General features: G+C 46.1%; 2 protein-coding genes across 6 annotated transcripts in view; one reads left to right on the forward strand and one right to left on the reverse strand.

The window, feature by feature from the left end:
* Positions 1-17,752, forward strand: part of sulf1 (sulfatase 1) — a 116,941-nt gene extending 99,189 nt beyond the window's left edge. For 3 of the 5 annotated variants that reach the window (XM_048266558.1, XM_048266559.1, XM_048266557.1), the window contains 10 exons: positions 1,753-1,888; positions 5,765-6,035; positions 6,632-6,875; positions 7,029-7,125; positions 7,361-7,455; positions 9,039-9,110; positions 10,186-10,355; positions 10,575-10,717; positions 11,106-11,229; positions 15,603-17,752. In XM_048266558.1, coding sequence (XP_048122515.1) covers positions 1,753-1,888; positions 5,765-6,035; positions 6,632-6,875; positions 7,029-7,125; positions 7,361-7,455; positions 9,039-9,110; positions 10,186-10,355; positions 10,575-10,717; positions 11,106-11,229; positions 15,603-16,510 — 2,260 coding nt within the window. In that variant the 3' untranslated portion in view covers positions 16,511-17,752. Of the gene's footprint in view, positions 1-1,752; positions 1,889-5,764; positions 6,036-6,631; positions 6,876-7,028; positions 7,126-7,360; positions 7,456-9,038; positions 9,111-10,185; positions 10,356-10,574; positions 10,718-11,105; positions 11,230-13,092; positions 13,127-15,602 lie in introns of all 5 variants that reach the window. The other 2 variants (XM_048266561.1, XM_048266560.1) reach the window with 2 other exon arrangements.
* Positions 17,753-20,605: 2,853 nt separating this feature from the next.
* LOC125309599 (solute carrier organic anion transporter family member 5A1) overlaps positions 20,606-27,962 on the reverse strand; it is a 55,324-nt gene continuing 47,967 nt past the window's right edge. Inside the window, exons 8-10 of the mRNA XM_048266630.1 lie at positions 25,923-26,164; positions 25,299-25,363; positions 20,606-24,257 (exon numbers count right to left, since the gene is read on the reverse strand). Coding sequence (XP_048122587.1) covers positions 23,707-24,257; positions 25,299-25,363; positions 25,923-26,164 — 858 coding nt within the window. The 3' untranslated portion in view covers positions 20,606-23,706. The remainder of the gene's footprint in view (positions 24,258-25,298; positions 25,364-25,922; positions 26,165-27,962) is intronic.

Raw genomic sequence — 27,962 nt, forward strand, 5'->3', positions numbered from 1 at the left:
TGAAAGATTAAACAAAGGTAGAAGTAAAAATAAAAGCAACTTTTGATGGTGATTCTGGAGAAATAGGCTTTGTTTTGAGGAATTCCTTTCAAGAAGCAACGCCCAGGCTCCAGTTGCCTCAGTGTCCTTGCAGCCAGAGTCCGTTTGAATTTCAGTGGGCTACTGCGCCAGAGACGGGCACGTTCAAAATAAACAAACCTGTCTCCAATCCTTCAACTAGTTTATGGGATTAAGTTACCTGCAGCATGAAGGGAAGTCTCATTGGTTATGAGCTCAGGACATTTTGCATCGCTTGAGATAAGAGTTCACTGCATGGAATCAGGGTCATGAATGCTCGGCCCCAGAACTCCCTCGTGCACTGGTGAAGTGTTCCTAGTCTCGCCGCACAACCTGCACTAAATATGAACGCATCTATGCATGCCAAACAGTTTGGTTTGCTGGCCCCTTTTGGAAATTCTTTACTTCGGCCGAGATGCCTTAACACCACAGGCTGTGGTGTGTGAGAGAGACAGACCGAGAAAGAGAGAGAGACAGACCGAGAAAGAGAGAGAGACAGACCGAGAGAGAGAGAGAGAGAGACCGACAGACAGAGAGAGAGACAGAGAGAGAAGCGAGCGGCTCATGGCAGAGTAATCTCCTCAATCTGTGTGCGTGCCAGCTAAAAGCCCGGGGAGACTACGGAGCAGTCGCGGGACTGACATTCTTCCTGTCACCGCGACTGTCTGTGTGTGTGTGTGTGTGTGTGTGTGTGTGTGTGTGTGTGTGTGTGTGTGATCACATATCTTAATGCCTGCCGGCCTAACTGCCGCTGCAGGCCTCATCCCCTCCCTCTCTTTCTCTCTGTCTTTCTTCCCCACGGTTTACAGAGAGACTGCCAGCAGATCTTTCAAAGCAGACTGAGGGAAGTAGTAGATGGCAATAAGCGATTACATGGCATCTCCTATGACACAGATAGAATTATTATACCTGTGCGTTAAATGAATCCAAAATCCTTCTCCATGTTTACTCCAAAAGAGCATGAATCTGACCTGTTTATGAGAGCTGGCATGATTATTTCCAGCGTATGTGCGGCTAGATTAAAGTGTTTGGCCACCTCGATAATTTATTTTCCACAAAACAGTGCAAGGGGGTAGGACTGAGCCCCCAAAACCCCAACACACACACACACACACACACACACCAGATATTTGGCTTGCAAAAGATGACTGAACGTCAGCATGAAGCGGAGAAGGCAACCACAGTGGCGGTCGGGGAGACAGATAGCCGTAAAAAGTTCAGTGGGTTTTTGTTGTCCTTTGTTGCCAGTTATTTCAGCTCGTCCTGAGAATGCAGCTGGTTCCCCTCGCTCGCTCACTTGCTCACTCTGTTAGGGTGGGGTAGAGTAGGGTTTAGAAAGGGAGGGAGGGGGGGTTGGTGGAGATGGGGGGGGGGGGGGGGGGGCTTTGGTTAGCATGTGGGTGAGTCAGTGCCAGGGGGTCAAATGACTTGGCCCTGGGTGGATGAGTTGAGCGCTGACCTGGGCTGGCTGCCCGGGCTTTCCTGGCACCCAAAGCCACAGAGCCACTGCCAGCTCAGCTCGGCTGCGAGCCGCGACCCAGCCACCCCACACTCACCACCGCACTTTCTCTCTTTCTGCTCCCCACTGTATCCCTCTCTCCTACCTCCCTTCCCCCTCCCCTTCCCCCTCTCTATCCCCCTCTCCCCCACACACACACTCACACCTACACACACCCTGTCTCTCTCTCTTTCCAGTAAAATCCTGCGTAAGAAGGAGGACGGTGGTGGTAGTGTGAGCACCCAGCACACCAACAGCCTGCCCAAGTACAAGAAGGTGAAGGAGGCATGCCAGCAGGCCGAGTTTCAGACGCCCTGCCAGCAGCCAGGACAGGTACGCAAAACACACACACTCACACACACACCCACACACACACACACCAGTCATTTGTTTAAAAACCTCTGCTACAACAAAAGATCTCGGAGGTCTACGATGTACTGTAATGGCCCATGCCACCCTGGAAATGTTAAACACTTCCAGACTTGTGCTTCACTCGGAACTCAGGGGAATCCCTGCTACCTTCCCTTGCGATCTGATTGGTTTAGAAAAGAAACTCGAACCCCTTCATTTGAGGGGACAAGTTTACAAAACTGCCCACTTCACTGAGATCTGCCTGTAAGTGAGCACTCTCATCATCAGGCGTGTGTGTGTGTGTGTGAGAGAGAGAAGTGGAGTGGAATGAGCCCGACGTCTCAAGGGATTAGAATCCGCGTCAGCGTCTGCGACAGGCCTGAATGAGCACCACACACATGTAGACACACACACACAGCCATAGACGTACAAACATGCCCTCATCGATACCAGCACGCACTCACACCCACAGACCACACAGACACACACCAACAGACAGCAAACCACACTTCACCCTCACTCTTGCTCATACACACACACACACACACACACACAATATACACATCCTCTCGCATAGACAGACAAATGCACATAGACACACACACAGACTCACACACACACACACACTCACTTCTCATACTGCATGGGTAAAGTGGCTCCGCTCCGCGCCGTCTGTCCGCTGAGCTTTCCGTCTCGCTCGCCGGCAGCCCACATGAAACGTCGGGAGAGCCGCGTCGGGGCCGCCTGGCGAAGCGAAGTGAGATGGTGCGGTGGGATGGCGTTCCACCCCCGCGCCTAATGCAACTATTTCCACCACTTTGCTCTGTTCGAGACCATGTCTCGCGGTGGCGGCTTGGAGCAACATTTGAGACCCATCTCGGCATAGCAGCCGTCTCCTGTCTCGTCATAATTCAAATTGCCATTTACAACAATTGAGGTGTAATTGGAAATTGGTGTGTGTGTGTATGAATGTATGCACAAGAGGAACTAATTTGCTCGCAGTTTCCTTTCATCAGAGCTTGTTTAATGGGGCAGTAGGCCCATTCTCCACACACACACACACACACACACACACACACACACACACACACACACACACACACACACACACACACACACACACAACCTACCCCTTCCCTTTTTAACACTAAGTGGTAGGCCTGTGAATCAGCCTGAGCTGAACAATACAAATTGTTCCAATTTCAGGTGGCATTAAAGAGGTAGACAGGGTTTCAAGGGCCACCGCTAATGTGAACCAGACAGCTTTTATGACCTAATAAGTGTTTGCATGTAGCACTCAAACTGGCCATTTATCAAAGGCAGCTACAGGCCCATTTATATAAAATACAGGACCCTGTGTGTGTGTGTGTGTGTTTGTCTATACATGTGTGTGCGTGTGTGTGTGTGTGTGTGTGTGTGCGTGCAGGCTGCTTGTGTCTGTCTAAACGCTCCGCCTGTAAGTGTGTATGCCCAATTGTGTGTGTGTGTGTCTGTGTGTGTGCGTGCCTGTCTACACGTGTGTGTGTGTATGTGTGCGTGTCCTTCCTGACTCGTGTGAAGGTTATGTGTAAGGGTGTCACATAATTGAGATAAATGATGATTACTTGCACCTGGCGTTTCCCTTTTAATTCTGCCTCCATTAAATAAACCTGAATGGCACGATCCAAGTCTAGTCCATCCCATCTGTTCCTTGCGTCCAGCCAGAAAATATGTATGGAGGATCAGGTCAAATTCGTCCCAACTCCACAACGGATGACTCAATCCCCCTTTGACCAGGGACACCTGCTCCTACCAGGGGCTCCCAACTCAAAGGGGGATGGGGGGGCAGTAATCCACCCCAAAGAGGAGACCTCCGGAGCACTCATATTTATAGCCCTCTACCCCGATAAAGTCAGGCATCCGACCTGTATTATTGTGCCGTGGCTTCCGCTGGCTAAGCTGTTTATTTCAGAGCTCAAGGCAAGGAAGCCCCGGGTAAGGCATCCTCTCTCCAGCCACTGGCCCCGTTCCCAGGCTGCAGCTGGCGACGGTGACGGGGGCAGGAGCCGGGCCCCATCTGGCCCGGGTCCGGGGCTCAGTCTCGCCGCTGGTTTGGATTTCCTTTCGTAACGTGGGAGAGTTGTTTACGGTCACACAACTTGCATCACCCACAGCTATGTCCATCCCAGAGCGAGGAGGATGTTGGATCAGATTTCAGACAGTGTAGCCGGGGGCTTTCATGACCAAAGGCTACTGGCTTGGTATTTAATCCTTGTCACTGTTATGTATGTATGTGTGTTTTTGTGTGTGTCTGTGTGTGTGTGTGTGTGTGTGTGTCAGAATACACACTCAGTGAGGGCTCAGTCTGGTTCTGACAGATCAAGTCCCAGCTTGTGCGGTCTGTTGTGTTCACTCCCTCCATAGGCTATTCCCCTGATAGCTCTCTGTGGCGTCAAAGTGGAATGTATGTGTGTGTGTGTGTGTGTGTGTGTGTGTGTGGGCTTAGCCCTTAAAAGCTCTTAACTGAGCCTCTCCTGACAACTGCTGTTCATCAGCGAATGACCTGAAGTGGAGTCAGTGAGGACATTCTGTGTGCTTATTTGTGTGTGTGTCTGTGTGTGTGTGTGTGTGTGTGTGTGTCAGCACTCATTCCTGTTCCACACCCATTCATGGACTTGGAAGTGCAATTTTCACCAGGAAGTATGACAGAAGGCAGTTCACCTCTGCATGAGAACTTGTGTGTGTGTGTGGGTGAGTGCCGTTTGTCTGTGCTATGTTTGTGTGTCCAGTAACCCATGCGAATCAGTGAGTGACTAAAGACAACAGTCAGAAACCACCTTTCACAGTGGAGCCGCCTTCTCGCCGTCTTGTGTATCTCGGCCACTCAGCCGTGCGTGGAGATGCTAATGTTCCCAGTGGCTACTGTATCCCCTCTCCTCTCCTTCCCTATGCTGACTCCTTCGCTCCTCTCCTCTTCTCTCTTCTCCTCTACCCTCTCTGCTCTTCTTCTTAACTCTCCTCTTCTCCCCTCCTTTCTCCTCTCCTTCCCTACCCTTTTCTTCACTCCTCTCCTCTCTTCTTCTCTGTTCTCCTCTCTTCTCTACCCTCTCTGCTCTTCTCCTTGACTCTTTTCTCCTCTCCTTCCCTATCCTCTCTCCTTCACTCCTCTTCTCTCCTCTCCTTCCTTTTCCTCTCCTCTCCTCCTCTCCCGTCCTGTCTTCTTGCTCTCTAAGCCTGGGAGCCTGCAGATAGAGATATAATATGGCTGTCAGCGGTGGAATCTGCCTGTGCCGTCGGGGCGCGAGGGAGAGCGCTTCGCAGGAAATCTGATCAGGACCGTGGCCATTGTTTGGATACGGTTTCCCACAGTCGTGAGCAAGCGTCTGAACCGCGGTGCAAGCAGGAAACGCCTTGACTGCGAATCCAAACAGCGAGCCAGAATCACAGATTACATCCAAATTAAACTGTGGATTTTTTTTTTTTGTCTCTTTTTTTTCAGGGGATCTTTTTGGTCTATTTTGTTGGGGTGAGCCAGGATGCTCATTGAGTTGGCTGTTTAAGTACTTTAGTGCTCTCACCCCCTTTTAGGCTTGGTGGATGCTTGAGATCTTTTAATTGCGGACACTGAGCTCATCCCTGTCAGGAAAATGGATGGGTGTTTGGACATCAAACTAACACCTACTGTGCACTGAGCATTAGTCAGATGTTCCACCACACATAGACACCACCCACCTCCCCATACGCTCGCCCTGGAAAAAAAACACACACGGCCCAGTTTCAGGAGGAGGAAAACATTCAATCAACATCTCAACAGCACATTCATCACACGCCTCTCATGTTTTCTCTCTCTCTCTCTCTCTTTCTCTCCCACAATGACAGAAATGGCACTGCATTGAGGACGCGGGTAAGTGGCGTCTAACAAAGTGCAAAGGCAGCCTGAAGGACCAGGGCTCCCGGAAGCGCGCCCGGAGCCTGCGCTCACGCGGCAGCAGCAGCAGCAGTGCCGGTGGTGGCGGTGCCGGTGGAGGAGGTAGCAGCGGGCCCTACGGCAGCCACGAGGAGTGCGACTGCGGCGACCGCCCCTACAAGGCCTCCAAGGCCGAGCGCGGCCGAGGCCGCAGGCAGATGGGGCCGAGCGGCAGCAGCCAGCGTGAGTGGGTCGGGGAGGGAGCTGGGACAGAGCTGGGCCAAGAGGGGGGAGGGGGGACTGGGCTGGAGGATGAGGGACGAGGGGAGAGAGAGTGACCGGGCTAGGGACTGGGGTTGTGGCTGAGGATCAAGGAGAGAGGAGAGAAAGAGTAGAGGGACGTTGAGGGCTGGGACTGGGGCTGGGAGGCTGGTGGCTGGGGGCTGGGGCTGTTGGCTGGGGCTGGTGGCTGGTGGCTGGGACTGGTGGCTGGGACTGGGTGGTCCCTGAGCAACTTGCGGGCGTGAGCATGAGCTGTTTGAGGCTTTAGCAGTTCATATCTGCGGCAGCATCAGGGGCTCTGGGTCTGGCGGCTTTATACTCCTGGCCAACGCGCTAGCCATGATTAAGTGTTTCACTTCATTAGCTATGCAATGTTAGCAGAGGGTGTGTTTTGCGCTCAGTACAAAAATGTTGAAGTCATTTGAGGCAGGCCTCTGTGTTGGAAATGGTAGGCTTTGATAGATTAGTGTGCCACCTAGTGGACATGCTTTGTAAGTGAAGTATATCACTGCTGGATTATGTACCAAAGCCTTCTATTGCACATTATTCTTTTTCAGGCTACAGGCCGCGTTTTGTCCACACACGTCCAGCCAGGTCCTTGTCTGTAGAGTTTGAGGGGCTGATCTACGATGTGGACCTGCAGGCCGACGACAAAGATGCCCTCAAGCCACGTGCCATCAGCAAACGCCACTACGAGCCCCAAGAGGACCTCGGCCTGGAGTCAGACGACGGATCCGAGGAGATGCTCGCCGATGACACCAACGCTGTGGGCTACCCCAACTCCCTCAAAGTCACACACAAGTACGTTGTTGTCTGGACATATTTAATGTTTTTATAAATATTGATATTGAAATAATATTTTGATGGTACATTACCATCATCACATCTCCACTGGACTGGCTTGATCGTCCTCGTATTCTGATTACGTCTTCTTCTCGTCGTTTGTGCCTACAGGTGCTACATCCTGGTGAACGATACTGTGCACTGCGAGAGGGAAGTCTACCAGTCGTCCAGAGCCTGGAAAGACCACAAGAGCTACATTGACCAGGAGGTTTGTGTTTGAATTCCACTCCTGAGAACAGATATTTGCAACTCCATAAGTGAATCAACCTAAAACCGTTGGCATTAATGTCCTTAAAGATAATATATCAGTTTTTTTTATTTTACTGTATGTATATATATATATATATATATATATATATATATATTAATATATCAGAGTGTGAAGCTAGTCTCCCAGTGCTGGTGTGATGTTACAAGCTGTCCTTCTACCGTCCTCTTGGCAGATTGAGGCTCTGCAGGACAAGATCAAGCACCTGCGGGAGGTCCGGGGTCACCTTAAAAGGAGGCGTCCTGGCGACTGTGACTGCAGCAAGAGAAGGTACGGTGGACTCCCATCTCATTCCATGGCCCTGTGCAGGAGCCTGTTAGTGGTGAAGGCAAACTCAAGATTAAAATTGTGAATTTTAATGCAGTTGTAGCCTGACGAGCCAGACACACATCAAGATGTAGGGTCTGGGAATTTACCATAGGGGTGGGATAAACGGTTGTCTTTCAAATTTCCTCTGCACGCAATAGGATAGCGCTACAACTCATGAGTCCCATGCATTTTCCCACCAGCGGAGCTAGTTGGCTAGTTGATCAAACTTTTGGCAATTTAAAAAAAGCTTAACTCGAGTCGCGATTCAAAGACTGCTGTTCCCCAGCAGCAGCATCCATCATCTTTGTTTTCAAGTAGCAGGAAATTCACACGGAACCGTCGTTGTGATTGGCCTGATAGAAGTTTCATTTTTCCAGCTCGCAAGCCAACAGAGAGTTGCTAGACTACCCTGGCTGCAAATTACATTTGCTGCCGCTAGGGTGCGTCTAGATTTCTAGGCTAATGCCGTTGTAGAAACCTTTCAGATATTATTATATAACCTCATGACCAATACGTGGTATGTAGAAGCACTATCCAAGAAAAAAGCTTCACACGAATGCTAAATGTTTATGCAACTGAACATGTAGATTCAGTTGTTGAACAGAACCCCTGTGAGTGTTTATCATTCCAAGCTTTGCTTGGCAGCTTACTCTTGGAAGGTGAAGGCCTCATCTTTGCCTTCAATCTATTTGCATGTGTCAGATGTAATGGTGTCAGAATGTCCTCGGTCTTGGTTTCCCACGGTGGTATGCACTGGCTAGAGTCTAGAGGCTGTCTGTGAGGAGGCTGCGGCTGGGAGGCTTGCCAGCTTAACACCTGGCACTATGTCCTGACGAGGACGGAAGTCTAAGCTCCCAAGAAGCTGACTCTCTAACTGTCCTGTTCACCTCGGAATAGAAATCCTCAAGGCCTGATCTGGGAACAGACGTTCTGCTTATAAAATGGTCACGGTCATGTTGTTTAGAATTACAGTTCGGTGGTCGATTTAAAGCTAAAACGTGTAAAGCTCACTAATCAAGGTACTGTAGCGCTATCTAAAGCTCTGACAATGCTCCCTTGCTCTCTCCCCTCCCTCTGCCTGCTTGCCCAGCCTATCAGCATTCTTATTCTTGACTGACATCACAGAGGTCCTATCCCTGATTTTGAGTTTCTTGTAGCATCTCATTGGTAAAAAGTCAAAAATCAATTTGAGAAGTCAGAAAGGGACATTTCTGTAACTGTGCCCACCCTGCCCAATGAGGCCAACTTTATTTGAGGATACATATCCACTTAAAGGTACACTTTGGAGCACCTTTAAAGCAAACGATTTGACATTTGACACTACCTTTAATGTCATAGGTGTTTGTGATAAAACTAACCCAGCCTTGCTTGCAGTACTTGCATACTTGTATGTACATACATACTTACATCAGTGTAGCGATGCTGTTCTGCTGCTTGTGTCGGTCTGTTTCTTTCTGATAATTCACTGCCTGTCTGAGAAACTTGAGAAGCTTGTGACTTTGGCACTTTTTCTTTTCTTCTCTTCTCTTCTCCACCTAAACCAGCTACTTTAGCAAAGCGCAAAGAAACAAACCTGAGAGGTTGAAGAAAAAGAATGACCGTCTCCAAACCTTTAAGTGAGTCCCTTTGTCCTCCATGTGTGTTTCTGTCGTCCATCCTGTTGCGTGGTCCCCGTTGTCGACTTGTGTCCACTGTGTAAAGAATTGGCTTGCCCTCAACACAAAACACTGTTGGTTGGAGCGAAAGCCAGGTTCACACGGATAGCGTAGCTACTCTGTGGGATGAGAGGATAATTATAGCTTGGTTTACGGTGAGCACAATAGCGCAGTGATCCACGTTTCACCAGTTGGCTGGCGCCCACTCCTATGCTGGGCATGCCTACTTAAACAGGATGGAAGGTGATAGTTTGTCACCCTAGAGCCTGGTTTGCATGATGCTCTTGGCACAGAGTGTTCGTGTCTGTCTATGTGAGTGTGTTTCTCTGTCTCTCGTGCCCAAATCCGTAAGTGAGACTGTGTGTGTGTGTGTGTGTGTGTGTGTGTGTGTGTGGGTTATAAAAAAGACAACGGATTGTTTTGCAATTTCATGGCGCCGTCGCCTGTCCCTGGTGGACAGTGAGGGCCGCTCGTCTCCGGCAGGCACGTCGCCTGGGCCTCTTGCTGCAGGACAGAAATGCCAAACAAGCAAACAAGCGTCAACAGGATCAAACCCCCCACATGTGACACCAAGGCCTTCTCAGCAGCCCCGGCAAGATCAAGAAGTCGTAGCCTGTCAAAGTGACAGACACTGTTATCTGTTCAAAAGCTTGGCCTACACTCAGGCCAAAGAGATAATGCTGGAAGCATTGGGAGTCTATTAGACAAATGTGGAACAGCTGCCTCTGTTTGGCAAGGAGGCTGGGGGAAGACGAGGCTATAACACAAGAGCTGATTTGTTTAGGGCTTAATGGTGTCTGTACTATTCATCTGTTAATGTCTGTGTAATTAGTTTGTTTGAGAAAATTGAAGAGGTCTGATTGGACAGTTGTCTGATGTGAGGTGTTTTTGTGCATTGAACTGTGGTCTGATTGGCCACTTGTTTGCATAGAAAAGCCTGATTGGTCAGGGGTTCTACTGGGGTTCTACTGGATTATCTGGATTGTTGAGTTTTTGCAAGCTGCCCTCTCATTGGCTCTTTTTGTGTGTCCATCAGGGAGGCAGTGCAGGAAGTGGACGGTAAGACTCTGTATAACGAGATCCGGAGGAAGAAGAAGGAACGGAAGGAGCGGAAGAGGCAGAGGAAGGGGGATGACTGCAGCATGCCTGGACTCACCTGCTTCATCCACAACAACGACCACTGGCAGACTGCCCCCTTCTGGAACTGTACGTGAACTGCACCATCTAAAGAAATAGACCACTTTCACCACTATAGAAAGGACTAAATTATTTGAAAATTGCACTAAGCTTTCCAGCCAATTTTTTTTCTGTAAATTTCTGTAAAAATGTTTGCAATATTACTTGATAATCACAGAGGAAAAGCATGCATGCCCTAAATGCTGCACATGCTAACGATTGGCTCTGTGCTCTGGTGTTGATCTCCAGTGGGGGGATTCTGTGCCTGCACCAGCTCCAATAACAACACCTACTGGTGTCTACGCACCATCAACGACACCCACAACAGCCTATTCTGTGAGTTTGCCACAGGGTTCCTCGAGTACTTCGACCTGAACAGTGATCCTTACCAGGTGAGAGGATTGCTGCACTAATGCCTGCGTGAAGTATTTATGTGATTTTCCGTACAAAGTTATTTCCGACACTTAGAGTACAGTGTCATGTGTGCAACAGCCATGTGGAATCAGAAAATGAAGCCTGCTAGTTTAGTCATTTTGAAAGACAACCATGTATGCTAATTTAATAATGTCAAGGTAAGTAGAGTAGCCTAAATACTAATGATATGCTAGCCTAAATAAATACATATACAGCAGGTTGAACTCAAAATGTATGTACCGGTATACATGTGATTCTGAATGAAAGGTTAGGGAAGAGAGGCATGTTCATATGATCATGTAAATCGAGTGAATATAAATGGGGATGTGAATAACGATGGCAGGTGTTTGTGTTTGTGTGTTGCAGCTGACCAACACAGTGTTCACGGTGGACAGAGAGGTCCTGAACCAGCTGCACCAGCAGCTGATGGAGATGCGCAGCTGTCAGGGTCACAAGCAGTGCAACCCACGGCCCAAGGGCCTAGACACAGGTTAGCCCAACTCTTCTACCATCCACCTTAGCCTTGTCCAGTGCAGCAGGTCGCCATGGATACCCAGTAGGGTATCCTAGCATTTGGTTTGTGCTTTCATTTGGCCACATTTTATGTTGAGTGTCCTTTGGAAATAATAATTAATAATAGAAATAATAATAATAATAATGATAATAGTAATAATAATGTGTGTTTCAATGTACATGTAGGTTATGATTATTAAAATGTTATATCATTTCAGAAAAGAAATTTAGTTTTATTAATGACTGTACAAGAGGGCACTTGACATAAAGTAAGGCCACTTCATCCCTTCACGGACCGGTCGTGCCAATTCAGATTAGTAATAACACAGATTAGGATAAGATTTCATCAAGAGATCATTTCCACCTAACTGTGGGGTCAGCACGTTTGATTAGTTCATTCTTCTGCCTCTTGGTGCTGCATGTTGCATGGGAATGAGGTTGAAGTGCTCGATGATGAATGCACACGTGTCCACTTAAAATCAATGATCCTGCCTCCCAGTAGTTTCTATCCAGAGGAGTATCCCTAGACATAAAGCTTAACGTCTGACGGCTGAATTCCACTACAGGGAATGCGGGGTATCCTGACACCATCTTCCTGATCTGAACTGGATGTTTCTGACTTTCTTCTGTCTCTCTCTTTTAAAGGCGATCCAATCTAATGGGAACCCAGAGCTGTGTTTAATAATTTTGATTGTTTTTCATGGTTTTGTCTGGTGGATCAGACATTTTAGAGCAATGTACAACATAAGTGATGATTGGAAGTAGTTTTAAGACTCAATTATAGGATAATCTCATCTTTTTTTTTCTTCCTCAACAGAGGTCCTCAATATGATTCACTGGTTTTATTTCATGTCACAGCAAGCTTATGAAAATAATCTTTTCAAGCTGTGCTACTATTTATGAACTGACATAGAACCATCATTGAGTCATCTGACTACAGGCAACTTGGCAATGCAGCTCTGAACTGGCGGTCAGTGAGGCTGTTGAGACCCGTCAGTTTAATTTCACACACTTTTGTCTCACCTCGGTGATGAAGCCACAGTTTATTTTTATTATTATTATTTTTTAAGGTGGCTCTGCCTAAATTGGTATTCTGGCCTAGGCTTCTGGTTAAAGAAAAACAAAACTGAATATGACTTCAGCCCCTCTCATGGTCTGTCTTTTTGTTGGCATGTGTTCTTCAAAACCCATCGTGTAATATAAGCCAGACATAAATCTGCAAGAAGGGCTGTCAACACTTCCAGGTCCATTTCAGGTGTGCATCACAAATCATCATTTAGTTTCTCCTTTTTAAATTAAAATGTTGGCTTCAGGTTTCACCCAGAAACAAAGACAACTACCTTTAACCCCCTTCAACCCAGTAATACTGTAGCAAAGACGATGTGCTCATTTGACAAATATTTTAGCAATTTATCTTATAATTAAGGACATCATTCTTCAGATATTAGTTAGTTTTAGTGGTACATGTAATGTCCTTGGTGCTTATGTAAACAGCAAGATTCATGAATATGTTAGTTTTAAGTGCATAAGACCTTATGTGTAAGTGTGAACTCAATGATTTGGATTAAATGGATTCAGTGTCTGACCTAAGATCTGCTCTAAAACCGAACCCCCAGGAGACTATAACTACCGGTCCTCCAGCCCAGTTCATTCTCTCTGTATCCCTCTCTCTCTCTTTCACTCCCATTTCTGTCCTCTGTTTCATCAAATCATGTTAACTGCATTTCTCCATAGGGATCTAGAGGCCATGCATGAAGAACTACAGTGACTGTGAATGATTTTAGTTGTTTTGATCGTGAGCGATGCATTAACAATCGACTGCTCTTATTTTCCTGATCAGGGAGTAAAGATGGCGGAAGCTATGATCCACACAGGTATTCACCCTTTTTGTCCTCACTGGCTTTCCGTAACAACTGCATGGGCCAGCTCATTCCACTAATCTCCCATGATGCATCAACGCTTAAAAACATACAAACAAAAAACCAAAAGCAAATAGAAGGAAACATGTGTGGTTGCATGCTGAGTTTGCGCTAACCATAATTCTACCCGTGTGTTTTGTGCAAGATCTCATTTTGATTTGACCATTGTAAGAAGAGTCCGTGCCATGTGTTTATCTCCACAACGAGGCCGCACAGCGTCCCGCTGGCCAGCTTTTGTCTTGTGGGCTCCATCCGAGTGCTTGTGTCATGTGGGAGCTGTTTTTCATGCTTGTTTGCTTTCCTCCGTGTTTCATGTCGTCCTGTTTTTGTTTTCCCTTTTTCCCCTGTATATCCTCTCTCATCGCTGTGGTGATAATTCAGTTACTTTATATCTGCAGCATCCTTTTTGCCTAAAAACACATGTAATTGCTTTCCTGTGTTTGTATGAATCATTACATGATTTTGACACTGGTGTGGTGGTTATTGGTATGCACCCACAAAGTAACTACATTCAGTCCCTTTTTTAAAGAACTAGCAAAATATCCCACCCATTCCCCAATTCACATGAACTATTTGGATATATGGATTTGGCTTTTGAAAAGCTCTAAATTATTTTAGACATCTTTATGTATACAAACAGTCCGAGTGTGTTTTTTTGAAAATGACTGAGAATGAGATTACGACACAGCCAACACAATTAAGCATCACTGTTTTGAATGAAACCGATAAGCTGTGCCATCCTGCATGTACATCTAAATGCATGTGTCACTTTGTACCTAAATGCAGCGTATGTTCGTACCAGCCCTGCTTTGCAATGGTGAACCCAATAAGGCTGTGCTGAAAGCCCTGACAAGCACGATATTACTTCAGCTCTGAGCCAAAATGGCCAGCTAGATCATCTTGTTGTAATTATTCTGTGCTAGAGTAGTCCGATTGGCGCCTCTTATCTGCATTGATATCTCAGAGCAGCTTTAGTTGGGTTTCTCAGCCTTGCTTCCACAGGACTGCACAGCAGGTTTTGGGTTTCCCTCTGCAGACTCCTACTTGATGACGAGTAGACAGACTAGACTTGCCCAGTTGCCCCATTTGCACCTTGTGCTGCAGAACCCAAAATAAGCAGTGTGGATTGGTCGAGGCAGGACTGAGAAACCCCTCTGGAGCACTTCAGATAACAGTGATGACATGCCAGTGATTTTACAAATCTCTTGCTTGGTCAGAAATGCATTAAAAGTGTTTTTGGATAAACTGGACTGATCTACAGAAGTCAGAAATCTGCCTGGAAATGTCTCATAAGGGAGGCATTTTGAAGTTTCTGTGTGCAATATTACGTAAAGATATTGAATTAATGGAAACATCTTGATATTATGGTCAAGATGGTTTAGAAGGGGTAGTCTTCGCTACTGTTGGTTCTAATCTAATGTTGGTCTCTAGAATGTCTCGGTTTACTCTGGAACACTCTTAGTGTGTGTGTGTGTGTGCGCGCGCATGTTTGTGTGTGTGTGTGTGTGCGTGCGCGTGTGCAAACAAACAACCAGTTTTGTGGATTCACTGGCACTGGCAATAGTAGCAAAGCATCGTGGTGACGCCTCTTTTGACCTTGTCTGTCTTTGGCACCTGCTTACCAGGCAACAGCAGCACCGAAAGTGGTCAAAGCTGAGGAGGCCCGTTCTGTCGCCCCTGTGAGTGTCCCTTTAGCCTCACTCAACATGGTTTCATCTCCATGCCTCATTCCTCCATACCGTAGACTACATTACCCACACTCCTCTTCTTCATTACTGCACCAACTTAGTCACCCATAAACAGAGGAGACTGTCATCATTTAGAGTTATGGTTCATTTGGGGGCATCCAATTCATGAGGGCCGTGTGTGTGTGTGAGAGAGTTCTGCCGTTTCTGTTTTCTTGACATAATTTTGCTGATGTTCACATATCTTTTTTGTCCCGTTTCCTGTCCTGTTTGCGTTGTTATTTCTTTCTTGCTTCCAGGTCACCTGGGTTATTGTTTTATTTTTTGCCTTTCGTCTCACGTTCTTTTTGTCAGTCATTCTTGCAGGACGTTCCTTTCTGTTGAAGAACCTTTGGTGCTCTCTGTCTTAGTGCATGATGTCTAAGATGGATTATTGTGGGATTCAGTTTATAAAACAAATCAGTTTTGTCTTTGTTTTGCTCTTTATTTAATTATTTTATTTCTCTTGGTTGCCTCTGGTTATGGCTTGAGTTTTTGCCAATGCCTGTTGTGGGTCCTCTATACAAGCACAAAGCTCTATTTGAGTGTGTGTGTGTGCGTGCGTGTGTGTGTGGACACTTGCTGTGGTCAGCACTAGCACAGTGAGCTAGTGATCAGGCATGCTTGCCCCCCCCCCCCGCCTTTGTGAGTGTGTGCTAAAGCAGAAGTAGCTCCTCCAGCTAACAGTGTGTCTCTCTCTTTCACAGAACACAGCCAGGATGGGAAGGACGAAAAGGTTAAGCTGCCCAACTTCACAGAGGACTTTAATTGGCAAGGACTGGCCGATCTGTACAGTGTAAACGAGACTCTTTACGAGCGGAGGGTTGACTATCGACCCAGCTCGGACGACTGGACGAACTTTCAGAAGGATGTAGATAGTATGTTTGCACTGCTGAGCAACCTAAAGAGACTAAACCAAACCAATAAGCTTGACCCTCTGGTTGAGTCGGCCTCTGGGGACGGGGGCCCCAACGACATCGACGCTAGCGGTGAGGGGCCCGACTCGGTGCATGGCGACAAGTGGCCCCATCTGGTCGCGCCCACCACCGTCCCCTCCTCGGCCAATCCCCCCAGCCACACCCCCAGCGGGGCCCCCCCGGGGCAGGAGCTGAACGAGCTCCCCGAGGCGCCCCATCAGCCTCCGCCCGCCTCCCCGAGTGGCGGGCCGCCGCCACCGCCATCGGCCCCCCGGCCGCGGGCCAGCGCCTGGCTCCAGCAGCTGGACGACGAGGACGGCAGCGACACGGGCTTCAGCGGGAACGGCCTGACGGAGCTGGAGACTCGCCACGAGCACGTCCTGTGGGCTGCCTCCTACCCCAGCCTGCCAGCCGAGCTCCTCCACGACCCGAGTACACTCCACGTTGACCCGCAGACCCACCAGACCCAGCGGAAGGAAGAGGAGGAGGAGGAGGAGGAAGACCTTTTCCAGGCCCAGGGCTACCTGCCCCTGTCCCCACACCCTGCCCAGCCCAGAGACCCTCCAGGAGACGGCCCTGCGGCCCAGCCAGACACTCCCCACGGGGGGCCAACAGAGCCCCCAAAACCCTCTGGGCTGGAACGTCATGACTCAGAGGGGAGCGGTTTCGCCCCTCTACCCACCAAAAGTGCACTCTGAGGGGAGAGAGGAGTTAGTGGGGTGATGCAGGCTCCTTGCCATGATGCCAGTAAGCTCCAGAGACACTGCATATACAGCAAGGCACCCTCCATTTAAAGAGAGCGCTGGGCTGTTTTCTTAGTTTTTTTGAGTTAGAAATCGTATAATAAGAAAATCATAATGTTATTATTATTGTTTATTTTTTTACAGGTGCTTCAGTTTATTAGAAATCAGTGTTACGTTGTTTTTTTTTAAATATATATATATCTATTTAGGAAAGAGAAAAAAACCTTAATGCAGCTTAAACATCATGAATTTTGAATTTCAAGTGGAGAAACGTGCATAAAATTATGTTTTTAATATATATTTTTATTAAATAATAGGTTAAAAACGTGATGGTGAAACCATTGCAATGCAATACATCAGGAAATTAACCCACCAGTTTAATGTTTGATGCACTTTTAATCCTCCACAGCAACAGTTTAGTTTGTGCTGATGTCAATTAAAACCTACACTGTGTGATAGACAAGACCAGTTATTTACTCTTGCTAGTTTGAGTCATGGTACTGTCTCAAAGACAAACAATCTTAGCTGATAAAGCATCAGTTGCCATCAATACTGCAAATGGAGGCCCGTTTAAATGCATTAAATTGGGGTATAGTACAATTTATATATATATTATTATTTTTTTTTCTCTTTCTGTTCATTAGTTATAAGAGGCACACTTTAGCGCACAGTTTGTTCAGATATGTTCTGCTACAGCACACTTTCCTGGTCACGCTTTTGTTAGTAAACACTTGAACTGTCCACCCTGTGCTCCAGAAGTCACATGGGCTAGGCAGGACTTGAAATGCATACGTGGTTCTATTGTGCAACTTCTTAGAGCTCCACCAGTATTCTGAAGTGCTTTGATAATCAGACAATGCATATGTAGGTTTTGTTATTTTAAAAGCCAACAGCTGTTTATAGAGGTACCATTAAGAAACACTAACACCAATAATTTATGTACATCCCCTGCAGTATAGTCATGCTTGCTTTCAATGGTTGTTTTTCAGGTTATCAGTGTCCATCAGTTTTTTATTCATTCTTGAGAAATACTTGAGAAAACAGCATTTTTTGCATTGCATAATTTCAAGCAAACCCCCATATACCCTCTTTGTCCCCGTTTTTTAAAAAGGAAATTTCATTTGGAAGTGTTGAAACAATTCTGGCTTCTGGAAAGCTAAGAAGCTGTTTAATAAATAAAGATTTTTTTTAAAAGTACATGGTTTTTGAAAGTTTCTGGTTTACTTCCTTATACTCTTCCTATTTCCCTTCCTCTTTGTGGCTTGGTGTTCTGAATACTTTCACTGTAAACATTTAGAGGCAAGTATTCTAACGCACTGCCGTTATAGTTGCCGGCAGTGCGGTATAGTGTTGCAAGAAAGAAGGAATGTTCAGGAGGATCACCAGCGGGATGAGTAGGAAGTGGTGGAAAGAAATATACACTCTGATATAGTGAGAAACCCCACCGGGCCCTGTGGCTGAGTACCGTCACTACAGTTGAGTATGCGCTCTGACTGCCATACCAACGGGCCTGTCTCTTTGGCGTTGCGGTCAAGCTGCAAATTTAGTGCCCCGGAGACCCGGGTTCAAGACCGGGTGGGGTCACTGCTCTCTCCCTTCGCTACAGGCCCTGTTCTGAATTTACCATGGATCTGAACCATCATCTGACCAGCAATCACAAGGCATTATCTGAAGAATTAAATAAGACCAAAGAATTTAACAATAAGCAAGTAAAGATGATTGGAAACAACCATTAGTATTGGGTGGTGTGGGTGTGCACTGAATGACCTGACCCACTTCACTGGTCGTCACCTCATCTGAATGTAATATCAAATTTAAGTGTAGAAGGAACTCTATTCAAACCACCCCATTGTGTGTCATATCTGTCTACAGTTACAATATATTCTGCAGTCAATTCTCTCCTGGTCTAGCTGCCTCCCTCTGATCAACTTGATTTACAGTATATGGCGGATATTTGAGGGAGACTGAGACCAGACACTTTGATTGATTTACTAATCATTTTAGTCCTTTTGCTGGTTCTTTATTGCTTCTCTTCCAGTTTTCCTGGAACTGTAATACCCCTTATAATGTTTGTAGTTTGAGCCTTATTACAGATAAAGCAACACAAATGCATTACCAACATATTACCAAAATAAGTTCTACATTTAATACCTTAACAGATAAGCTTACCTAGTGGTTTACCTAGTAGGTACCTGGTGTTTACTGTAAAAACACCAATATGTAAGGGATTACGGCCGCCAAGGTGTCCCGATAGAACAGAATTAATGGAAGGTGTAGCTAAAGAACTTCATTCATTAGATGCTTACGGACAGCAGGACTGAGATAATGTGATAAAGGAAGCACAGTCCAGTGTGTGTGTGTGTGAGTGCTTTAAGAGCTACAGTAGCTTCGACACTGCTAGCTTTGTCCCATGGCCCAAGAGAAGCAAAGGAACAGCCAGATGAGGGCATGCTCACACACAGAGTACACAGACATACACTACACTATGGGTCTGTCTCTTTCTTACATTGTAGAAGAAAACTATGAAATAACACACATGATGTAAACAAACAAACAAAAAAGTGGAAATAAAGCAAAATGTTTGAATACTATTTGAGGCTCTTCAAAGCAGCCAACCTCTCAAGCCAACAATCATAACATTTCACACTCTCACCTTCAACCACATTTTCACAATGAAAGCTGATTAGGTGCCACACTACAGACAGCCACAAATGATGTCATCAATAAATGGTTGATGCTCCCAGGTTTGGACACTGCCACTTCATGGGAGCATCCAGCAGCCCACATTGACAACCCTGTACTTCATGTACTTCTGTGTCCACCAGTGTGTCAAACCTTACTGGCTTGTTTGTGAAAATGTGACAATGTGAGTACACACAAGACACCATTTGGATGGTCCAATCTAGATGCTTGGCAGAGGCCAACCTAAATCCTGACCACCTAGATCTACCAGATTATATTTAAATGCACTTTCAGATTCATCTGGTTCACAGGCTTACAATATTCACAGGTCTTAAGGTGAAGAACATGTCTGTGCCTGAAGCTATCAGGTGCAGTGCCTTAGCAGTAGCCATCAGACTGGAGGTAGACCTTCAGAACCATCTCAAGCCATTGGTCAGAGGAACCTAATTATCACAACACAAGGTCTAATGGTGCATTCAGGGCACCTCGGAATGACAAGGACCGCCCCCATGGCTACTTTGTTTTTCCGACAGCAAGTGTTCATGTGCTTTGCCATCGGAATGTGTGACAAACACGGATGCCACAACAAAGGTTAAAACATACACTCACTAATCCTAAACAAACAACACCAACACCAAATTTGTTCCAGTGGCAAGATCACAACACATGATTGGCACAATGTATTCACATGTCGGCTTTTGGCGGAGGAAGGGGCGGGATATGTGTAGACAACGGCCATATTGGCATTACAAACGAAACCCATGCATTTCTATGGAGGATTTTTTGAGTGCTGTGTCATCTCATTAGAAAGTCTCTGGCTAGAGCTGCAGCTGAATCCATTTTAGGCGAGCCAGCCAGTGTGTGACTTTGGGGAAAAAAGATGTAACCGTAAGTGTTCCATAAACCTGCTGTTTTCTTTAAGGAAACTATAGGCATACAGGACAGGTTTTATTTTATGGACATTCTTTAAAATGAACTGTGAATAAATTTGCCAGAAGTACTGTGTGTTGGTAGAGTTGATTGTCCTAGTGAGCTGTAAAGTGAGCTGTTAATTATTGATATGAAATGAATGCAGTTAGTGTGAAGAGGACTTCAAATATACTATGCAAAACAATGAGCAGATACTGTGCCCAATAAACTGTTCTATATGGCACACCATCAAATACCATTCAATCATAAACAGACTAGGTTGTGTTGTATTTCATGGCCCTTGTAAGGGGTAGCAGATATCCTGTTTAATTTATTCGTGGAAATAAACCCAATGACTTGTCAATGTCTGTGAAATACATAAAAGACAGACAGAGCAAATTAATATAGTCAGTCAGTGCCACACATGACTAGAAACAAACACAAACGAAACCCATCAGATTTGTTTTTACTAATTTTAATGACAAATATCAAGTATTCAAGGTATTTGTAAACAAACCGTTCACAAATGATGTATTGACTTATGTTCCTGTGGAACACAAAGCAAGAGCTTCTACTTTTGAATACATCTGCTCGTAATTAAATAAATACATAAAGTATTGATAGAAATGAAAGAGGAAAAAGTACTCTACAGTCTACCTGAAATAACCCACATGACCAGAGTCCAGAACAGCCCACAAGTGTCTACTCTCACGACACCTACAGGAGGCCGACGGTACTGCAGAGAGTAGAGCCGTGCCAGAAGAGCAATGGAGCTGTCCGTTAAATGTCCAACTTCCCCTGCGTCACGAGTTGTTCAAACAAACACGTTGAGCCCCATCAGGTCCCATCTTCCCCTCCCACTCCACCAAAAGACGATGACCGCACCTCCACAGCATCCACATCATTTGTTTAAAAACATCACTTTCTTGTCATGGATTGCGGAGTTCATGGTGGTCGGTGTTTCCAAAATTTTGTAACAAATATTTTAGACAGGTGGACAAAACGGTAAAGTCTTGCAGATGTCTAGCAGTTTGGATTCCGAAGTAGGCCTACAGATCTAGATGCAGTTCCAGTTTAAAAAGAAACTATCACCTGCATTGCAAAAGGCAACCCTTCCTCCCCAAAATGGTTTTCAACACTTCTTGCATTATAGATACTGTAGGTAATTCAGGCACAGAAACATGAATATGCAGTTTCCTGTGAGATTTACTTTTGTGTAGCATTTTGTTGACTATAATTCATTTAAGTCAGTTAAATAGATATCTAGCTAGATGTGAGTTCTACAGTAATGTTTCAGACTTCACTGAACATATTTACATTGCTACGGCATTAGGAAACAGAATTTAAATACAAATCTTGTTAAACACACTACAGTGTGGCTGGATACACTGTTTGTCCAAACACAATTGTCACATATAATATTAAACTTTTTTGCTTTTTGTATCTTTTAGGTGATCTGGACACCAATGGCTCAGAAGTTTCATACAATCTCACTCCAAAGTATCCTTTCCTAGAATGGCAAAGTATTTTTTTTTTCACATTTAAAGATCACCTTCTACAATCCACACCTTTAAACCATAGTACTCTACTATCCTAATACAGCAGTATTAATACTGATATTGATATCTTTCGTGCCTAGGGATGTCTTAAGTCAGAGTAAAAACATGTTTGTCAGATGCATCCTGTTCATATCTCCTTTGGTCAGCAGGGGGTGCTAGAACACCTTGAAAGAAGAGTAGCATCAAATCACAGCCATTATTTACACATGTGCATTTTCTGTTAAAAATATTTCTGTATATAATCATATTTTAGGGCATTATTGAATGCATGCTTATTGCACTAGTTTAAATGTGGAATGCACTAATATGCAACTCCTACAGACATGTTTAAGATTATTGAAGCCCAATACATTGCTAAGCCAACTGATGCATTTGCAGATTATAGCATCAGTTTTGACTTTTGCAGTAGTTTGCCCTGACAATCTGAATATATTGTTAATAGAAAGGCCATGTTCCCGACCCCACATACAAAATAAACATTAGGAGAAAACATCTAGCGGTTTCCTTTTTAAATTCAACCAATCTAACTGGCTTCAATCTAATTAGAAGTTAATGCACTTAACATTCCCACGTGTTGCCTCTCCCTGGTCAGGTTTGCTTTCAGATAGAAGTGGGAGCGATGTTCTGTTCACGAGGACACTCGTGCAGATGGCGTTTCAGCTCGTCCTCTGTCATTTGCTGTTTCTCAGTCTCAGTGGCACATCTTTGAAAAACACTAGTCATTTTTTTTTTAGTCCTCCTTGAATGAGACCTCTGCGGAGTCAGGTGTGTCTGAATATTGGTGGATAGACTCTCCTGCAGCGGTAGGGTGGGCAGAGGGCTTTTGGGTGGTGCTGCACCAACACAGGGCTGCACTCCAAGCTCTCAGAATGGGGCTAAGAACACCCTTTAGGCTCCTTCCAATGCAACAATTCCCTCAAACTGAGAACTCTCTACATATGACATAGCTGTATGTAGTGTGAAGTCTGTTTCTGTGAGTGTGTGTGTGTGTGTGTGTGTGTGTGTGAGAGAGAGACAGCTCCTCCTCAGAGCAGATGTTTACTTCACACTTTGATGATGGTGATTATGCTTGAGGTGACTCTGACGAAGAGTACGGTTTTTGGAGAAGGCTGTCCACGTCTGCTGCAGCTGCCTGGCGCACTCACATTTGCGCCGGTGCAGCTCTGAGGCACTGTTTTCGAGAGGGGACCGTGGATGATGGGGGGGTGTTGGTGGGGGATCCATGCCCCAAAATCTCTTAACCCATTCAACAAGGACTGATGAGCAACATAGGTCACAAATTATGATCCGCACAAATCAAATCTCCTCCGTCCCCCAGAACATTCAAGGTGAGAAAGTTGTTTTTGTTTTGTCGTACACTGGTGTGGAAATATGACAGTACAGCTATGAGTAGCACAACACTAGAGGATTCGGTAGCTTGCATAGTACAGGTTTCAATTTTGTGCTTCAAATGCAGCTTTTTGATAAGTCATCATGACGTACAGTACAAGACCTCACACAGACAAGCACAATGTCCCCTTCCCCTCAACTTAGCACCTTAAATACATGTTTGACTGCAAATAATAATGAAAAAACAAAACAAGAATCTCTGAAGTTAGCCTGGTGTACATGCTCCTGGTGGCTAAGGCCACCAAACGATATGCACTGAAACAGAGAGGAGTCAGAAAAAGAGCAGTTCAGCACGGGGCACTAAACGCTCTGCCCAGACTGCTCCGTCAGGGGAGATTCTGTCTGTCTGTCTGCGTGAGTGTGTATGTCTGTCTGTGTGTGTCTGTCAATCAATCAGCATTTGGCGGCCATGTCTGGAAGAGGAGAGTGCGACGCGAAGGCACATGGCGGATGACGGGAACAGAAATGGCCGTGTGTGCGATCGGCTGCCTGCGCGTGTGTGAGAGTATGTGTGTGTGTCTGTGTCTGTGTGTGTGTGTGTGTGTGTGTGTGTGTGTGTGTGTGAGAGAGAGGGAGACAGTTCTGAGGTGTGACAAGGCAGCAGCCTGCCCCTCATATTTGCGCAGCAACTTCCTGCAGCGAGCGGTTGGGCGGGGTTATTGCTTTGAGCGCGTTACCGGGGCAACTGTGGCTGTTTTGATGGCCGTAGTGGAGGCCCAAGCCCAGCAGTAGGCCAGGCGTGGTGTGCTGCTGCTGCTGTTGTTGATGATGATGAGGGTGAAGATGAAGATGAGGATGGTGACCCAAGCCGTGGCCAGCGTCGCCCATCTCGGGCCGCGGCGTGAACACGGGGCATGAGCGGGTGCGCGCGTGGCTCTTGTGCCCGCCGGCGTGGCAGATCATGTCGCTGACTGTGCCCAGCGGCGGCGGCAGTGTCTGGCGCCAGCGCTCCTGGCGCTCCTCCTTGTACTTGATGGAGTACCAGGTGAGAAAGATGAAGACGAAGCCCACGAACTTGAGACTGGCCGCCAGGCCGAAGTAGACGAAGCGGAAGGAGGTGACGTCGTACTCCCAGCACGAGCCGTGCACGCCACAGTCCTGCTGCCACAGCATGCACGTGGTGTCGATCACCGCGCCAAAGTAGATCGGAGTCGGGATGTACGCTGCAGCAGAGGGAAGGAGAGAGAGAGGGAAGGCGAGAGAGGGAGGTGAAAAGGAAAGAGTGAGAGAAAGGGAAGACGAGGGGAAAAGAGGAATGGAAGGAGAGTGAAATAAATAAGGGAAGACATGAAAAGAGCAAATGAGGAAGAGGAAGGAGTAAAAACATAGAGGAAAGAAGAAATTAAAAGAGAAGAGGAGAATCAGCACTTCTGTTTACGTTCAAATTTGACCATATACTCAACAGTCTGCACATGTTTTCAGTTTATGAACTTCACAGTGACTTTTGTACCCACAGTGAGAACAAGAGACAGCAAGCCCTTTCTAAATTTTTTAAGGTATTCTTATGCCATTTTAGGGTTTATTTGCAGTTTATTTGCAAAGCTTATGTCAGTGAACTAGCATGTTGTTATTCCCCACAGTATGCTGCTTAGAGCAGTCGGCTATCAACACACAGGCCCGAGTCGACCAATCACAGTCCTTGCGGTCTGCGTCGCCTCAACGCAAGGTTAGAATTTTTTGGAGGCGCGCGTTGAGTGACGGCGGAGTGCTCAAAGTGGGTACACGCCGACTGTGGTACAGGGTATAGGGGTCTGCGGGGGAACGCCATCGATTTGACACAGAAGCATAAATCAGCTTTTAGTGTCTGTATGAAATACATTATTGTGACCACTAGATGGTACCATTTTTAATTGAAAAACTATTTGTTTGTAAACGGTGCTATATATATATTATTATTTTTTTTTTATATATATGTGCACGAGTGCATTCTATATATTTATTTATATATATTTAGCAGAGGCATGTTTATACACATAGCTCAATGACAGGCTACAATTGGAGACTACTTAAGACAAGTTATGGCAGACATTTGCCCCCCACAACAGCATGTTTGCAGGGTCATTATCATGTTGTGACAAAGCTGAACAACCCCAGAGACATTATCCAGCCTTGTCTTCACATAAACCTCATGCTTGCTCAGGAGAAGGTCCACTAAATCTAGCAGGTGTGAGTGATGTGTGGGGAAAACCATCTGCTTTCCTTACCCAGAGTCCTTAGCAGCACAAACTGCATCCCCAGGGCAAAAGGCCTCTCCTGCTCCTCCACGGACCTACAGCACAGACAGACATCCAGTGACTACCACTGTATTCATTCACAGACATTTCAAAAAACATTAAAATCACCCTGCTAAAAAGAGAGATCTTTCCACCAGCAAAGACACGGTCTGTATACTACAGTATATAAACATACTATACAGTGTCTCATGACACAAAGGTTTATGAAACAATGAAAATAACCCTGCTCTCTTAAAATAATGTTTCTAAATAATAATAACTAAGTCATTCTTTCTGATTCCTCTGTCCATATACAGAAAAAGCTGTTAACACCAGACCCTTACGCTTTGGAACATAATCATAAGCCCATGTTTAAATTTCCCTCAAGCAAAGTAACTGATTATAATAGTTTATGAACATATGGTTTAAAATTAATTCATATGTTATAAAAAATAGTGAGTTTAAATGAACTCAAGCATAAAAGTAACTGCCACTTAGACACTTAATAACTATATCAATCACTATTGTCTATCACAAAACAGAGTAAACATAGCTGTTTATTATACTTGAGGTAAACTCAAACATAAACTCCTGGCCACAGGCGCTAAGACTGACCTGAGGGTGACTATAATGGCGGAGGGCTGTGCGCAGGCTGTGATGAGGGTGACGATGAAGAGGAAGATGAGGAAGGGGATGAGCGTGTTGCAGGTGCGGTCACACTTTCCTGACAGGGCGAAGCCGTTCTCGTTCAAGTAGGTCTTGACGATGACCAGTTGCAGCTGGTGACCCTGGCCACCCGAGGGCGGAGTGATGACCTGGCGGCTCTGAACACAGGCACAGTCCGTGTAGTTGCGGATCTGATTGGGAACACACACAGACACAGACACAGACACAGACACAGACACACAAGCATACACAGAGAGAAGAAACAAGTTTAAGCTTGACTGCACAGTTTAGAGAACTGAAAATGTTTTCACTTCAGACACAGATACGCCAGCTATCATATTTCACCATGGGATGAAAGTGGACAGCTTTGTTTTCCTGCACTGCAGCAGAAATCTTCAGGGTACATGGAAAGCGAGGTGGAAAAAAACAAGCAGAAATACTTCAAACAATACTTCATGCGACAATTTGGTTGCCGACACTGCATTGCTGGAAAAGCCTTGCAAAGTTGTCCAAAAGCAACAAAGGCGCCCCACAAAGCGATCAAACAACGTTCTTCTGGTTGCTATCTGGAAAGGAATGTGCAAAGGGTCACACCCCAGTCATTAAGAAAACACTCTTTTTTGCTCTTCGTCCCTTATCTAGTTTCTGCTGCAGATTACAAGCATTTCCTTCGCAGTCTTTGTGACGGTTTCCTGGCCAGATCGGTTTAGGGGTGGACGGCGGGCTTTTCCTGCATTGCATTAAAAACATATTAACGGTGGATCTGAAAGCCGGGGCCAGAGCGGGTCACAATAGGCTAGAGGAGGATTATCCGTGCAATCTCCGAACACGGAGCGGCAACAGGGGCGCGACCTCGGGAGAACCCGGCGCCGTCAGTCAAAGCGCCGGCGGACTGGAGAGGATAGAACCAAACGGAACGGAATGGAGCAGAGCGGAACCGAGAGTGCGCTGAACTGGAAATGTTCGAATATGCAATCCACTTTTTTTTCCCATGAGCGGGTGGGAAGTGTTGTCTTTACACTGCCAAGCCCACAGGCAGCTCTCGGGCCGGCCGGCGGGATGCAATCCTGCACAGTCAAGGACACCGCAGGGGGCGGACACGCTTTCACAATAAAGCACAATGGCTGCTGCTGTACTGCACATATAGGCCAAAGGTATCGCATAATCAGTTTATTTTAAGTGTTAAGTGTAAATAAGGGCCAATTCCCTGGTACAGATGTTCTGCATGTTTTCCAGGAAGTGAAACAAATACTGGTAAGTAGACAAAAGGAAAACATAAGACAATGCGCACACTCATTATAAGGCATCGCATACCTTAATCAAATGCAACTTCCTTCTGAAACAGGAAGTAGCCAGTAAAGCTATGAAGAGGAGGAATGCTGGGACAGTTACAGGGAACACTCAACACACTCCTTCAGCTGAAGCAGAAGCCAGGACTAGGAAGTACATTATAGCTGGAGATTTAGTATGTACTTGATGTACTGTATGTCCTTAAAGTTTGTAGATGGGGGTCAGCCAGTCAGTCAGTCAGACTCTAAGTATGAAAACTTTAGTAGCACATCAGCTCTCTCCATCCAGACAGAGCGGATTCTTAGCTGCACCATGGTGCTAGTTTCTAACATGAACTCATGTTCCCCACACCCAGACTATGAGCACATGGTAACACCCTCCTGTGACCATAGCCTGCCCATGGTGCCACCCTCCTGTGACCATAGCCTGCCTATGGTGCCACCCTCCTGTGACCATAGCCTGCCTATGGTGCCACCCTCCTGTGACCATAGCCTGCCTATGGTGCCACCCTATGGTGCCACCCTCCTGTGACCATAGCCTGCCCAGAAGGCCGTGTGGGGGTGAGGGTAGTTGGAACTTTCCTCTAATTCTGAAGTTCATGGATTTGACAATATCAGGCTATCATCATATCTATGCTATCTATCTATCATATCTATGCCCTCTATATCTATGCTAATGCTATATCATATCATTATCACT

This window comes from Alosa alosa, chromosome 16, assembly GCF_017589495.1.
Source record: "Alosa alosa isolate M-15738 ecotype Scorff River chromosome 16, AALO_Geno_1.1, whole genome shotgun sequence".
NCBI classification, from domain to species: Eukaryota; Metazoa; Chordata; class Actinopteri; order Clupeiformes; family Clupeidae; genus Alosa; species Alosa alosa.